The 13,392-nt window shown below is 34.8% G+C and overlaps 1 protein-coding gene across 1 annotated transcript; it reads left to right on the top strand.

The window, feature by feature from the left end:
* The first annotated feature begins 1,452 nt into the window (after positions 1 to 1,452).
* Positions 1,453 to 11,469, top strand: LOC121371013 (39S ribosomal protein L21, mitochondrial-like). The gene is made up of 7 exons (XM_041496619.1): positions 1,453 to 1,551; positions 4,883 to 5,060; positions 5,918 to 5,973; positions 6,370 to 6,533; positions 7,568 to 7,620; positions 8,390 to 8,493; positions 11,027 to 11,469. The coding sequence occupies exons 1-7, from the start codon at positions 1,476 to 1,478 to the stop codon at positions 11,086 to 11,088; spliced, it is 693 nt and encodes a 230-aa protein (XP_041352553.1). The 5' UTR covers positions 1,453 to 1,475; the 3' UTR covers positions 11,089 to 11,469.
* The last annotated feature ends 1,923 nt before the right edge of the window (positions 11,470 to 13,392 follow it).

Here is a 13,392-nt window from a genome sequence, read left to right on the forward strand (position 1 = left end):
TTATTGTTACTGAAAATGTTCACGAACTGTGAAGAAAAATCTGACAAATGAACAACAAATCGGTTGTTGATTGCGCGAACCGTGCACGAGAAAACAAACCGAACCAAAATTATAACGGTCACGTGGTATACCAACATCTGTGACGTTTACACAGGAAGATTCCCTCTAAAAATAGATTGGACCTCGCTTGCTTAACGGATTTTTCTCGATAGCATGTCTTGTGAAAAAATGCAAAAAAATGCATTTCGTGGTTTTACAAACATCAGGATTACCAAAAAGCACTTCAGGTGAATGGAAATGTGTATTCTAAATAATAAAATGTAAGTAAAGTGCAATTTTATTTGTGAAAAATGGGGTTTAATAGCGAAAAACAACGCCGTAATGGTTAACAAATAACTGTAACTAGGGTGTGTCCCTTTAACAATGTAGGCCTAGTGGGTTTCCTCTAAGACTATTAATAACTAATAAACAAAATTCAGAATTATCAAATGTTTGATATCCAATAACCAATGATTTAATATATATATATTTGTGTTCTAGCTAGTGGTGTTTTTAACAAAAATAAACTTTAACTTTTAATACGAGGATGTGTTGTTATGTCTAAGAAAGTGCACATATTATTCATGATAATATTAAAGTTTTGTTTGGTTTAACAGCACCACTAGACTATATTGATCAATTAATAATCGGCTATTGCATGATGTCAAACATGACAGGACAGCACATACTAGGCATTTGATATACCAGTCGTGGGATACTGGTTGGAACCAAAGCACCTCTGGGTATTCTGACAATAGGAAAGCAAGGCGGACATTTATATAGAACTTTATATAATGCTCCGACAGAACATTATAAGTGTCCAAAATGTCCATCTTGCTCTCTTACGGTTAGAGTACTCGGGCTAGTTAGGTGATAGCTCTATTTCGACTTATTTTCGTGCTTATATCATATTAAGGATCAAGCACACTGTTCTGGGCACACACCTCAGCTATGGGCTGTCTGTCGTGGACAGAGGGTTAGTTGTTAGTGAGAAAGAAGAGGGAGTCGTTAAAACTCACTCTGAGTGGCAGCCGGTACCGGGCTGCGAACCCAGTACCTACAAGCCTTATGTCCGATGGCTTAACCACGACACCACTGATGTCGGTGTAGTGGTGATAGCTTAATCTTGTAACCGAACATCCGGGTACTTCGGCCCTCGCTAGATCCAAGTTTTATTAGTTATCAACTAGGGCCTACCAGCTTTCTTTTTTTACGTATCGTGTTAAAGGAAACTGGCTACATTTTTCCTTTAGCAGAAAGGGATTTTTTTATGCATTTTCCCACATTTAGCACAGCACATACCATGGGCTTTAAAAATGTTTTTTAAAAAATAAATCAATAAAAATATATAGATCTAGTACAATTTTATCCGATTTTTGGCTACCTAGGCTTCCATACATTATTGTCTTGGGCCGATAACTCTGTCCTAATTAAAGATGGCTGTCACATTTACCTTTGGGAGATTTTGTTCTCACGTTTTAAAGATTTCCAGCAGCAGAGCCACATTATCGGGTATGTACATCTTTGCGAGACAAAAACACAACACATCTCAGCAAGTGGCAAACTTTTTATACTTTGCATTGCCATAAACAGTCCAATATTATAGCATTTATACCCTGGTGGACCCTGGTGGACTATATTTTCGTTGACTAAAAGTAAAGAAACTAAATAATTCCACTTAACTTAAGTCTTCACAAGACACACACACTTCAAAAAGTCACTATTTTAAATTATTTTGAAGGTGTTAGGTATTATAACAAACCAAATATTATGGATGTTTGAAGTAAACTCTTTAAAAAACAATATATTGAATAATGTTTACCATCGATGTCCCAAACTGAGTTCACAAAAACACAAATATGTTGTTTAGATGGAAATACTATTCTACATTTTTCAGTTATGATACGTGAAACAAAATAGATTGAAATTAATTAATGTAAATTTTTTTACAATATGGACGTAAAACAAATCCATTCTAGTAAATAAAAGTGAAACACCCTCCAGTAAACAGGAAAGAGTGTGATGTTTCTAACTGCATTCAGGCACATGTGTTTGCAGAAAGTATCGTAATGGGCATGTACAGTTCGTCATTTTACATTTTTGAAGGACACTATATAAGGAAAAAAATGTTTTTTAACAATGTACACTTTGTTTTTTTTTTTGTTTTTTTTTTAAAGGAAAAATTCAATTTGTCAAGCCTTCTGGTCTGGTGTGCGTTTTACCAACACCCATTGCTAACACTTGATGTCACTACTGATAGGCATTACGTTCATACCAGTGAATAGTTTGTAAAATATCTTTTTTTTAATAAATTGATTCTTAATTAACATGATTTATACACTCAAAATTATTTACAATTGTTATGAATGGATTATGAATACTATTCACTACAGTAGCTGAGTAGAGGCACACAAATGTAGCATACCTTTTTCAGATCGAATATAGTAATTGAAAAATTCTAACAACAGGGGTCTTAAAAATCATAAAACTTAAATGATTTGGCCTTGTTGATCTGGCACGTGTGAGGTCATGTGACACATACCGAATGTTAATTCATCTTCCTCCATTTTAAATAAATTTCTATGAGTCATGTGGACCCAATATCGGTAATTTTAAGGAATAAACAAAAACGACTTAGTAAAATTAATGGTTTTAGGAGTTTGTAAAGTTTTGTATTTGGCTACTTACTTGTTAGAACTTTATTGTTAATGAAAATGTTGTATAACTGTGAAGAAAAATCTCACAAATGAACGACAAGCAGATGGCAATAAATCAGATGTCAATTGCTTGAAAAGTGCTCAAGAAAAAAAGTGAACGGAGTTGGAAGCATAACGCAGTCAGGGACGTTGACGATACTGCTGAAATACTTTGAAATTGCAAAATTTATCTGAACTAGAAAAATAGGTATTGTATTTAAAGGCATATTGTCACAGACCACTGACCTATTACATCGCCTAACAAAGTATTACTTAAAAGTATATATATTTCATTTGTCCCTAAATGTACTTTATTCAACCATCTACGTAACCACCATACTCCACTTATTAATGATATTTTGTAAAAATAATTGAATTATGGCAATGGTCCATAATTCAAAAACTAACATTGTTGAGAGGGTTGACATGGATTTCACTTCCATCATGGTGTAGTTAAACTTAAAGTGATGCATTAACTAGATTTGGTCTGTAAAAATTAATGCAATTTTGATTTATTATTAATTTTTAGAGAAATAAGGTCTAAGTCTGTGACAGTATGCCTTTAAAGATGCAGACCTTAGTTTCAGTCTATGAAAATGGAAAATAAGTTTGGTTAATCTGCAAACCTGTAATATGTTTTGACAAAGTAACAATATAACAGTAGTCTGGGACATTGAAATGGAAAAATACCCTTTAAAAAATAGATGAGCTGCAATATGTAGTCTCCATAACCAGGGCTCGAATTTAACAATGTGAATTGTCTTAAGTCAGGGATTCACCAATGGCATGTTTTTGCTGCTGGTTAAAATTATAGTTATCGGTTGAAGGGGTAATTTCTAATTAATAAATGTTTTGCAAAGGAAGGAAGAAAATGTTTTATTTAACGACACACTCAACACATTTTATTTACGGTTATATAGCGTCGGACGTATGGTTCAGGACCAGACAGATATTGAGGGAGACAACCTGCTGTTACCACTTCATGGGCTACTCTTTTCGATTAGCAGTAAGATATATTTTATATGCACCATCCCATAGACAGGATAGCACATACCACTGCCTTTGATATACCAGTCATGGTGCACTGGCTGGAGTGAGAAATAGCGCAGTGGGCCCACTGACGGGGATCGATCTTAAACCAACCGCCTCAAAGGTTGCTGATTTTAAAATGCTGTAGGTAGGCTCAAAATTGATGTCTGTGAGCATTTTGCCTACAGAAGACAGTTTTAAAATTGCCTTGGGTAACACATTTTTAAGTTTGAGCCCTGCATAACTGTTACTTTGTAGAGGTAGGTGTTTTTTTAAAAACATGAAAACTGCATTTTTGGTATTGGCATTTAAGTGTACAAGAAGGGATGAGCTGGATGATTCAGGCAAAAACAATGGGGATGTTTGGGCAAAATCAGCCGGCGTGAAACCTCTTCACCATGTATTTCCATCATTCTCCTCACAATATTAGCTTGCCCCCCCCCCCCCCCTACAAAAGTATTAGACATTTTTATACCTAAGTAAATAAGCAGAAACAGTTCAGATGTTTGAAAATGGATGATCTAAACAATAAAATCTAAGTAATATCAAATTTCAGTTGTCAAAAACAGTTGTAATTGTGAAAAATAGGGACAGGAATTACATGTAGTTGGGTCAGTTGAGAGCTCACTTGACATGCTTGCATTACAGGATCAAACCAGCTCTGCGTATCCATTGAGCTGATTGTTTGTTTTTTCTCGTTCCAACGAGTGCACCACAACTGGTCAAAGGCCGTGGTACATACATGTGCTTTCCATCTGTGGGAAAGTACATATAAAAGATCCCTTGCTGCATTAGGAAAAATGTAGCAGGTTTACTCTGATGACCATATGTCAGAATTACCAAATGTTTAACATTCAATAGTCAATGATTAATTAATCAGTGTGCTCCAGTAATGTTGTTAAACAAAACAAACTTTAACTTTAGTGAAAAATATGCTGTAGTGTTTAAAAATTAGGGTCTGTCACTATAACTATAAGCTAATTTTGCCGTAATTTAATCCAAGATGGTGGTAGAATTGTATTGTAAAAATGTATTATAAGCTAGCTGCATTAAAAACTAACAACATACATGCATTTCAAAGTTCATTGTATAATTACTTATGTGTTGTTTAAATTAAGGTTTGCATCGGTGCACAAGACATGCACATTTTTCAACACTGAAGACTGAAGGTGTTGTTCCAGTGATGAAACTGCTTTCTTCAACTCCAGGTCATAATCTTTCATCTACAGAGAAGCTACCTACATGCATAAATTGCTTTCATCCTGTTCGAAATGCATCTTCACTTCCTTCTCAAAGGTGCATGTACTTAATTTTCTGCCTGAATTCCGTGTTGATATCAAATGTACCTGTACATGTAAAGTTACTGTCTGATGTATTGTGAATTTATCACCAGGTCTCCATTATTGAGAGTGAAAATGTTTGCAGATAGTTTTAATTTAGACAGTCTGTAAATACTACAGATTCAGACAATATTTTAATAACACTGTAAAATTCTTGATCAGATTGTTCGCGTTGAATTTTGTAGGTCTTTAAGATAGTCCCCTTCCCAAAAGAAAGTGGCACTGAAAATTTCCAATTTCTGTGCTAAAATTTCTCTCTCTCTCTATATATGTTGTAATCAATTAATTTAACAGTGGTGTACTGTATCATTCAGTGGCCTGAAAAAAGATCCCATGTCTAATTACTCTCACTAATTTTCCCAGTCTCATCAGACATGGGACACTGGTAAAAGAATTCTGGAAAAATTCCTGTAATATACATGTATATTACATGTATTGAATTTTTTGTTTATCAACAACATTAGCTGACAATACATGTAGGTAAATGAAATTGGTGCCACTTACACTCAGTAATTTAAAGCTATATTAGGAAACCAATGAGCTTAGTAATAGTGGTATTAATTATTAGCTAAAACTGGTGTTCTATCTTTTACAAATTCATGTATATGTTTAATTGTATATTTTGCATGTAATATTCTAAAAATAAAATTAAAAATTCATGTGATGTGTAATAATTTACATTTGTCAATTTCATATGTACTTGGATTACAAATCACATTTTTAATAATATGTACTACTTGTCATCTGGTATCTGTTCCTTCGTTTAAAATGTGTATAAGACTGAATGCATTACACCTTGTTTCTGTTCTACAGACCATCTCACAGTGAAGAAGACTGGAGTGTCTTAACAAACCCTTCCCAGTCTACAGGTAAATGTCATCACTTTATATTACTTTAACAATTAAATAAAATCAGTAGTAAATAAGATTTTGTGAACAATGAAATACTGTTTTCGACTTTCTTGATATGTTACCTATCTGTGATATATTTATATTTTTTGCACAGTTCTTTACACTGTTTAAATGTAACTCTTGAATTTTTATATTGATGTTGAACAACACTTAATGTTTTGCATTTGCCATAGTTTGACACCCAATAGCCGATGTATTTTTCGTGCTGGGGTGTTGTTAAACATCTATTCTATTCTATTCTATTTTTGACATGTGGTAACGTTTTAGTTTAACCTGAACCACCATTCTAAACTTATTTTGATACCTGCCATATTTATATGCATGTTAAGTTTTGTTATAATTTATTTTTGTCAGCCTTAACAGAAAAGGTGAATAGTGCATTGCAGAGTGAAGATGTTGGGCGATTGTTTGCTGTTGTCCACATAGCGGGGAAACAAAGAAAGATTACAACAGAAGACATGATATTAATTCAACATTACTTCCCGCCAAATATTGGGGATAGAATTCGACTGGAAAAGGTGAATATGTCAACACAAAACACAGGTTGAATGTTATTTCATCTAACTTGAAAAATTATCTCCACAAAATTAACTGGTTGGACTAGACTTACTATGATAATACTTTGTACTCTTGTTATAAAAGCCACATTTGTTCTATGCTTGTGTTGCCATTATAAAGAGTTTGCCGGTATAACAATCTAGAGAGGAGTTATCTCCTATAGCTTGTATATTTAGTTTTACCTATTAGTAATGCTATAATATGTAATAAATTATCAAGAAATAATGAATAAGAAACAAATAATAATTTAATAATTTGCCAGTCACTGAGGAACCAACTTGTTACAATCTTTGCTTGCATTTGCCAATTTTGCTTTATCGTACAAAATATCACCAACTGTCTATCTGCTAACAAGTTTCATCCATTCTGTGCTGAAGTGGCTTTCAATTTTATCTTGTGTTTTTAGTGACTTACATTTGTTATGTCTCTTCTTTTTTTTTAACCAAAAGAAATTTGCATACATCTTTGTCAGTTTTTGTGATTCATGAACACTTTGTTTTACTATCAAAACATTAACCAATAAAGAATCTTATAAACATTTATGATATAATGGAGTAATATATAAAATGAAAAATAAAGCATAAAGTGTTCAGTGAGCTCCACTTCCCCCGCTCTCCCCACCCCCACCCCAAAACTAATCCAGACATCTGATAAATATGTAAGCAGACTTAGTTTGGTTTAGTAATGTTAATATGTGTTCTTTAAGTTTCCAATTTAAAATATGATGTATTAGCAAGTAATATATTATAATACAACTCGGATGTAATTTGGTTTTAAGAAAATTGAATTTGAAGTTAATTTATTATGGGGTTGTAGATATTATATACAAATGAGATTGTTAATAATATATTTATATTCTGTAGTGTCACATTTTGTTGTTGTTAGTATCAATTTTAGAAGTGAGCATGTTAAACATTTGTCTCACATTTAAGATACTCCAAGAAATTTTACTCAAGTTATTAAAATGTTTTTAAAAACAGTTTTTTTCTTAAAGGTATTAATGGTAGGAAGCAAGGACTTCTCACTTGTTGGTCAGCCATTGTTGAGGTAAGCTCTTAATATTCTATTAACACTTCTCAAATTTAAGGTTATCATGTACTAGGGTAAATTGTATCTCACCACTCTAAATTTAATAAGGGTTAGTTTTTCTCAATCCCATCCGTTTATAAATGTACTGTGTATCGAGGGGTGTGGGTGTTTTTCTGGTTATTTTAGTTTGCCAGTATCAAATGTGCAAGAATCTTAAAAGTTATAACATCTTTTTTTTAGTTTTCTTTTTTAAAATTTCAGCAAGTTTAAGTCTTAAATTAGATTTTAATTAAGTGCATGGACGAAATCTCAACATTTTACTTTCTTTATTTCTCCTTTGTTGCTCATCAAAGTTATTAATGGATAAAAAAGCACACCCACACGGATAAATGTACTTAGCCATAAAAAAACATTTATTTGTAGTATTGAAATATCTTATATAAAACTGAAGCCGTATTATTATTTTTAAAAAACAAAACCGGGGGGGGGGGGGGGGGGGGGGGGGGGGAAGAGTAAGGATTAAAGTCTTTTACAGTCTCCAAGGCTCATACTGAAAATAGTTTAGTTTTGACCAGTTTTTAATCCTGAAAGAATTTATTTGTAATCAATTTTCACATATGCAAAGTATTTCATTGAAAATTATTCCAAAAGTGGCTAATTTTAAAGAAAATTTTATTAACCATTTTGTATGAATATTAGCAAATGGCTAATTTGACGATGGATGGGATGAGCCCAGGTATCAACATGTACTCTAATACAAATGTTTTTGTTTTTGTTTTTTTTTCAGTCGAGACGTTGTTCGAGTAGAAGCCACAGTGGTTGAAAAAACCCTTTCTTATTATAAAACTAAATTTAATTACGTAAGACGGAAAGGATTCAGAAGATTTAATTGTAAGTTGGTGCCAAAGAAGTAATCATTGATTAACAACACCACAGTATGTTAGATGGTAGCTACTAGGTACAATACATAAAATCAATTAAGATCTGATGAGATTTTTCATTATATACTAGCGGAAAAAAGTAACTGTGTATGGTTATCATGTTGATAAAAACATAATTTCAAGACATAAAACGATGAAACGATCAGATAGCATGGTTAATAGGCAAATCTGCAAAACTTCAATTCATTTAAAATGTCACAGCATCCGTCGTTTCATTGGTATTGGGGATGAAAGACACGGGGGTAAAAAATCAGTTCACAAAGTTAATAGCGCGTATGGCCATGGTTTGCGTCGATGCAGGCCTGGTACCGTCGCCTCATAGAGCCTACCAAATTGTTGAAGAATGCCTGGGGAATGCCGTTCCAGATCTGGACTAACGTCTGACCCAGCGCTGCCAACGTCACCGGCTGGTTAGGCAGCGCACGTACACGACGTTGCATCTCATCCCAGACATGCTCGATTGGTGCAAGATCGGGTGAGACTGCAGGCCACTGCAACACATCGGTATTCTGCTGAGCTAGAAATCCCTTACCACCCGGGCGACGTGAGGTCTAGCGTTGTCTTGCTGAAGCGTGATGTGACGTTGCTGTCTTTGCACAAATGGGATGACGTGAGCCTGGATAATGTCGTCACGGTAGCCTACGGCGTTCAAATTGCCATCGATGACCACAATAGGTGTTCGTCCAGTTGACGTGATACCACCCCAAACCATGACACTGCCTCCGCCAAAAGCACGTCGCTCCACAATACAGGCGTCACTAAAACGTTCTCTAACACGACGATAGACTCTTGAACGGCCGTCGCTGCTGTCTAAGTGAAACCTGGACTTGTCTGTAAACAGAATACCCGCCCAGTGTCGGCGATTAAAGCGCAAGTGTCTTCTACACCAAGCCTGACGTGCTACACGATGGCGTCTTAGCAAAACTGAACGGACAGCCGGACGTCGCGAACAAATACGCTGTTCACGTAATCGATTCCGTACAGTTCTGGGGCTGATGGCACGCAATCCAGGAATGGTCCGCGCTGTCAGACTTTCCGTTTGGAAGTGATTCCTGAGGTGCACGAGTCGGGTATGATTGTCCTGCTGTCGTGACGTCACGCGTGGACGACCTGCACGTGGTCGGTCTCTGACATTACCAAATTGTTGAAAACGTCGCGACAAAGCCTGAATAGTGTTTATGTTGACACCAAATTGCGTAGCAACAGCGCAATGGAGCATTTCAGCCTGGATCATACCAATTGCGCGAAGGCGGTCATTTACATTTAGCCTGGGCATTGCTCTACGACCACTTTCAACCGAAAAAACCTGCTTTTCTGTTCCACCGGTTGCCAAACAATGACCCGACAGTAGCAAAGTCGACAAAAGCTGGAGCAGTAAAATGTTGGGCGGAAAAACCTTGAAAAACAGACCCATGTCCAAGAAGCGAAACGGCACGTGCCAATACGGAATTGACCCCGCGATTGTGTGGCGGTGCGTTCACTGGTCAACTGTGCAAAACATCAGGCTAAAATATTGAGCCGTGTTAATTTTATCTGATGTTTCAAGTTACACTGTTACTTTTTTCCGCTAGTATATATTGTTTACATTTTAATGGTAATTGTTTAATTTTTTTTGGAAAAGCAGTTCCTAGAGACTCATTTAAGACATAGGTGGGGTTTTTTTTACAGAAAGCTTTTTAAATAAATATTGGTGGGTGGAGGGGACATTGGAATGTAGTAGCTCAGTAGTAGAGCACTCGTCTATGATTTGAGCATGGATTGCTGAGTCATTGGACTCAGGACTTCTCCCCACCCAGGGATAGCTCTGGCACTTGGCAAACTCACCAAGTGCGTATTTTTAAAACAATTGGCAGATTTTATTTTAATTTGGCAAAAGAATTTCATGCATCAATTAATATTTTGTTATAAAATAATTGGACATTTATACAATTTGGAAGTTTAATAGATAATTTCGCAAAATGTTCTTCTGACCCAGAGCTAGTCCTGCCTCCCAACCAGTACCTAGTACATCAAAGTTGTAATATTTACTGTCCTATCTTTGGGAAAGGGCACATAAAAAGATTCCATGCTGCTTCTCAGGTGTAGCATGTGTTGTGGCAGTGGGTTTCCTCTCTCATCAAAGTTGTAAAAAAAACAAAAACATATTAAGACGTTAAGTCTTAGTTTAAAATGTGTTGGTGTTGTTAAAAAAACATTTCTTGCCTTTCCTAGTAAACATGTTTCCAGTTTTCTTCTTCATGTAGACAGACATAAATAATTATGTTGTGTTTGCAGTTTGAATGCATTTCATAAAAAAAAGTATTCTTTGTACTAATTGTTAATCTCTTTACTTTTGTTGATAATTAATTTAATATAGTACTAAATGTTTTAAATACCAGGTTAACAGTTATAATTTATATACATGATAACTGTTAACATGCTAATGTTTTGGCTGTTGTTCAAAGCAGTATTAGTGTTGATCAATTTCTGTTTTATTATTGCAGTGATACGGTCGAAATACACCATGTTGGTTATCAACAGTATTGAAATGAATTCCTTGCCATAAAAATGACAGTAATGATGGAGATCGTGGAGAGAAAAAACTGTGGACTTTATATTCATAACCATGCCATGTAGAATCTAATGCTAAAATGATGATGTGATATTTAACTCGACCTAACATTTTACATCTCTTGTTATCAAGTACTGAGGTGTTCCTCCAGATTTATCACCTAGATGTTCAAGGAGCAGGTTATCAAAGACACCTTGTCAGACATTATATGTAATACGAATGGGTCAGTGATTTGGACAGTGAACATCGGTAGATCAAATGGAATATAAAATGACGTGTTGTTCAGCAAATCGGAGCCTACCATGAGCTATGCTAATAGTGTTCAAGTGTTCATTTTACTAATGGCAATATACACAATAAATGTGTGTTTTGTTACTATAGTCTTGGACTTTACAGATTTACTTAGTACAATGTAGTTATTAATACACTAAAATAAGGAGCCAGTCAACAATTGCCCGATGCAAAACCTGGCATGTATTTTTTTATAAACATTCTTCCCCCATTTTAACGCAAAGACCGCTCTCTAAAATTATGTGATGCTCGTCAAAATAACTCCCCCTTTCCCCGACATTGTGACTTAATCTGGTCAACATTATTGGATTTTTTGTTTTGATTTCTATGTTAATAAATAAAAAACGGAACGTCATCTGTTTAGGAACAAAATGGTCATAATTAATTTAAGGAATAAAATGTGATGGAACATCCACATTCTTCCATGTTTTGTAATACGTGCCAGGAAAGGCCCTTCCACTTTAGTGTTAGGTAATTGTTGTTACCCCCTAAAATTCACCAGTTACAAGTCTGTTAATAATTAACACATGGAGGAGAATAGTCATACCCATTTAAAAATAAAAGCCACTACCTCTATACTTTATATAAATAAGACCATTTTTCAGATCCAATCCAATCCGTGTGACACGTGACAAACAGAAACTACACCTCAAAATGGAACAATCATCAATGCATGTGTTGAAATAATATGTGGAGGACAGGGACCTACTAGTTTTCAGAATGAGTCAAGTTAGAAGTCACTATTATTTTTCTAGTCACGTACTCGAATAAAAAAAATGTCATCATTGACTACCAGGTGATCAATTATTTCACTCCGTAAAGCGAGAAGCTACTTGATACATAGATTTATACACACGCTAGTGTGTGGTACTGATTTTACGAAACAAGTGTCGGGATTATTATATTGCCAGAGTGAAGTCAATAATCCTGACAAGTTTTGTAAAATCAGTTCAATTTGCATGCGAGTGTAATACTTTCTTTATAATTTTTTTTTATAAATAACAAGCTAGTAGTACTAGTACCATGTCAAAATGTTTCAAACGTAACTAGGAGTAGACGACGAAATGCCATTTTGGTAAGCACGTCCCTTCCTAAAATTGCATCATTTGCTGTGCACATAAAATCATTATGACACACGTGTCATATTTCCCTGAATATCTTGAACTATGTGGGTAATACCAGTAATGATTAATACAAGTGCAGACTTGTTCTCCTTGGTCGTCTAGTCAAAAACATTTGTTGCCAGAACTTATAGCTCCCATATACTTCAGACCTTACCATGAACAAAACTTGAGGAGTCTCGTGTCCCTAGCTTAAGACTTTATAGAGCTATTTAAGATATGTACTGAACATAGATATTTAATCATTTTGTAGTACTACGATGTTTTTTAAATGTTAAGTGGTGCTTTAAATTACTCTCACGGCAGTGATGGGGAGCTAGTGTGAAACACTGAAAGCTCCCATTAAATGGCACGGTCTGAAGTAATATTTAGACTTGGAGATACACATTTATGAAGATTAAATTGAATCTAAAAAACAAAACAAAAACAGGTGGAAAACAACATGTTTATTCTGTCTTGAACATTTACAAGACCATAACAGTGTGTTTAAATGTTTATGTAGGTCCACATAAAAATAAAGCCCATAAAACATGTTTGTCCAGATGTATACCACTGCATATCCCACCCCATATCTACAAGATGCGATCTATCCAAAATGTTGTCCATAAAAAATCTGTAGATCCTTTTTAATAGAAAAAATATATATATTGGAGAAAAAAAAAAGTGCAACTGGCAAATAGCCATTTTTTATCAGATGAAGTTTACTTGCCATTAATAAAATTATCTATATGCACTTCATTTATCAACATTCAAGTAACAAATAATAAAAAAAAATTAAAAGTGTGCAACTGATAGAGAGAGTATATAAAAAGAGCTGGGTTATGGTATCCCCACTCCCATGGCAAGTAATATTCAATATTGGGCTAGTAAACACCAGTGAAAAAGA

This window comes from Gigantopelta aegis, chromosome 4 (genome assembly GCF_016097555.1).
Source record: "Gigantopelta aegis isolate Gae_Host chromosome 4, Gae_host_genome, whole genome shotgun sequence".
Classification (NCBI taxonomy): Eukaryota; Metazoa; Mollusca; class Gastropoda; order Neomphalida; family Peltospiridae; genus Gigantopelta; species Gigantopelta aegis.

Excerpts from the sequence above, each read along its gene's own strand:
- LOC121371013 (XM_041496619.1), top strand. The coding sequence starts at position 1,476 with ATGGCTGTCACATTTACCTTTGGGAGATTTTGTTCTCACGTTTTAAAG. Across the intron at positions 6,534-7,567 it reads ATAGAATTCGACTGGAAAAG|GTATTAATGGTAGGAAGCAA; the intron begins GTGAATATGTCA and ends TTTTTCTTAAAG. Across the intron at positions 7,621-8,389 it reads GTTGGTCAGCCATTGTTGAG|TCGAGACGTTGTTCGAGTAG; the intron begins GTAAGCTCTTAA and ends TTTTTTTTTCAG.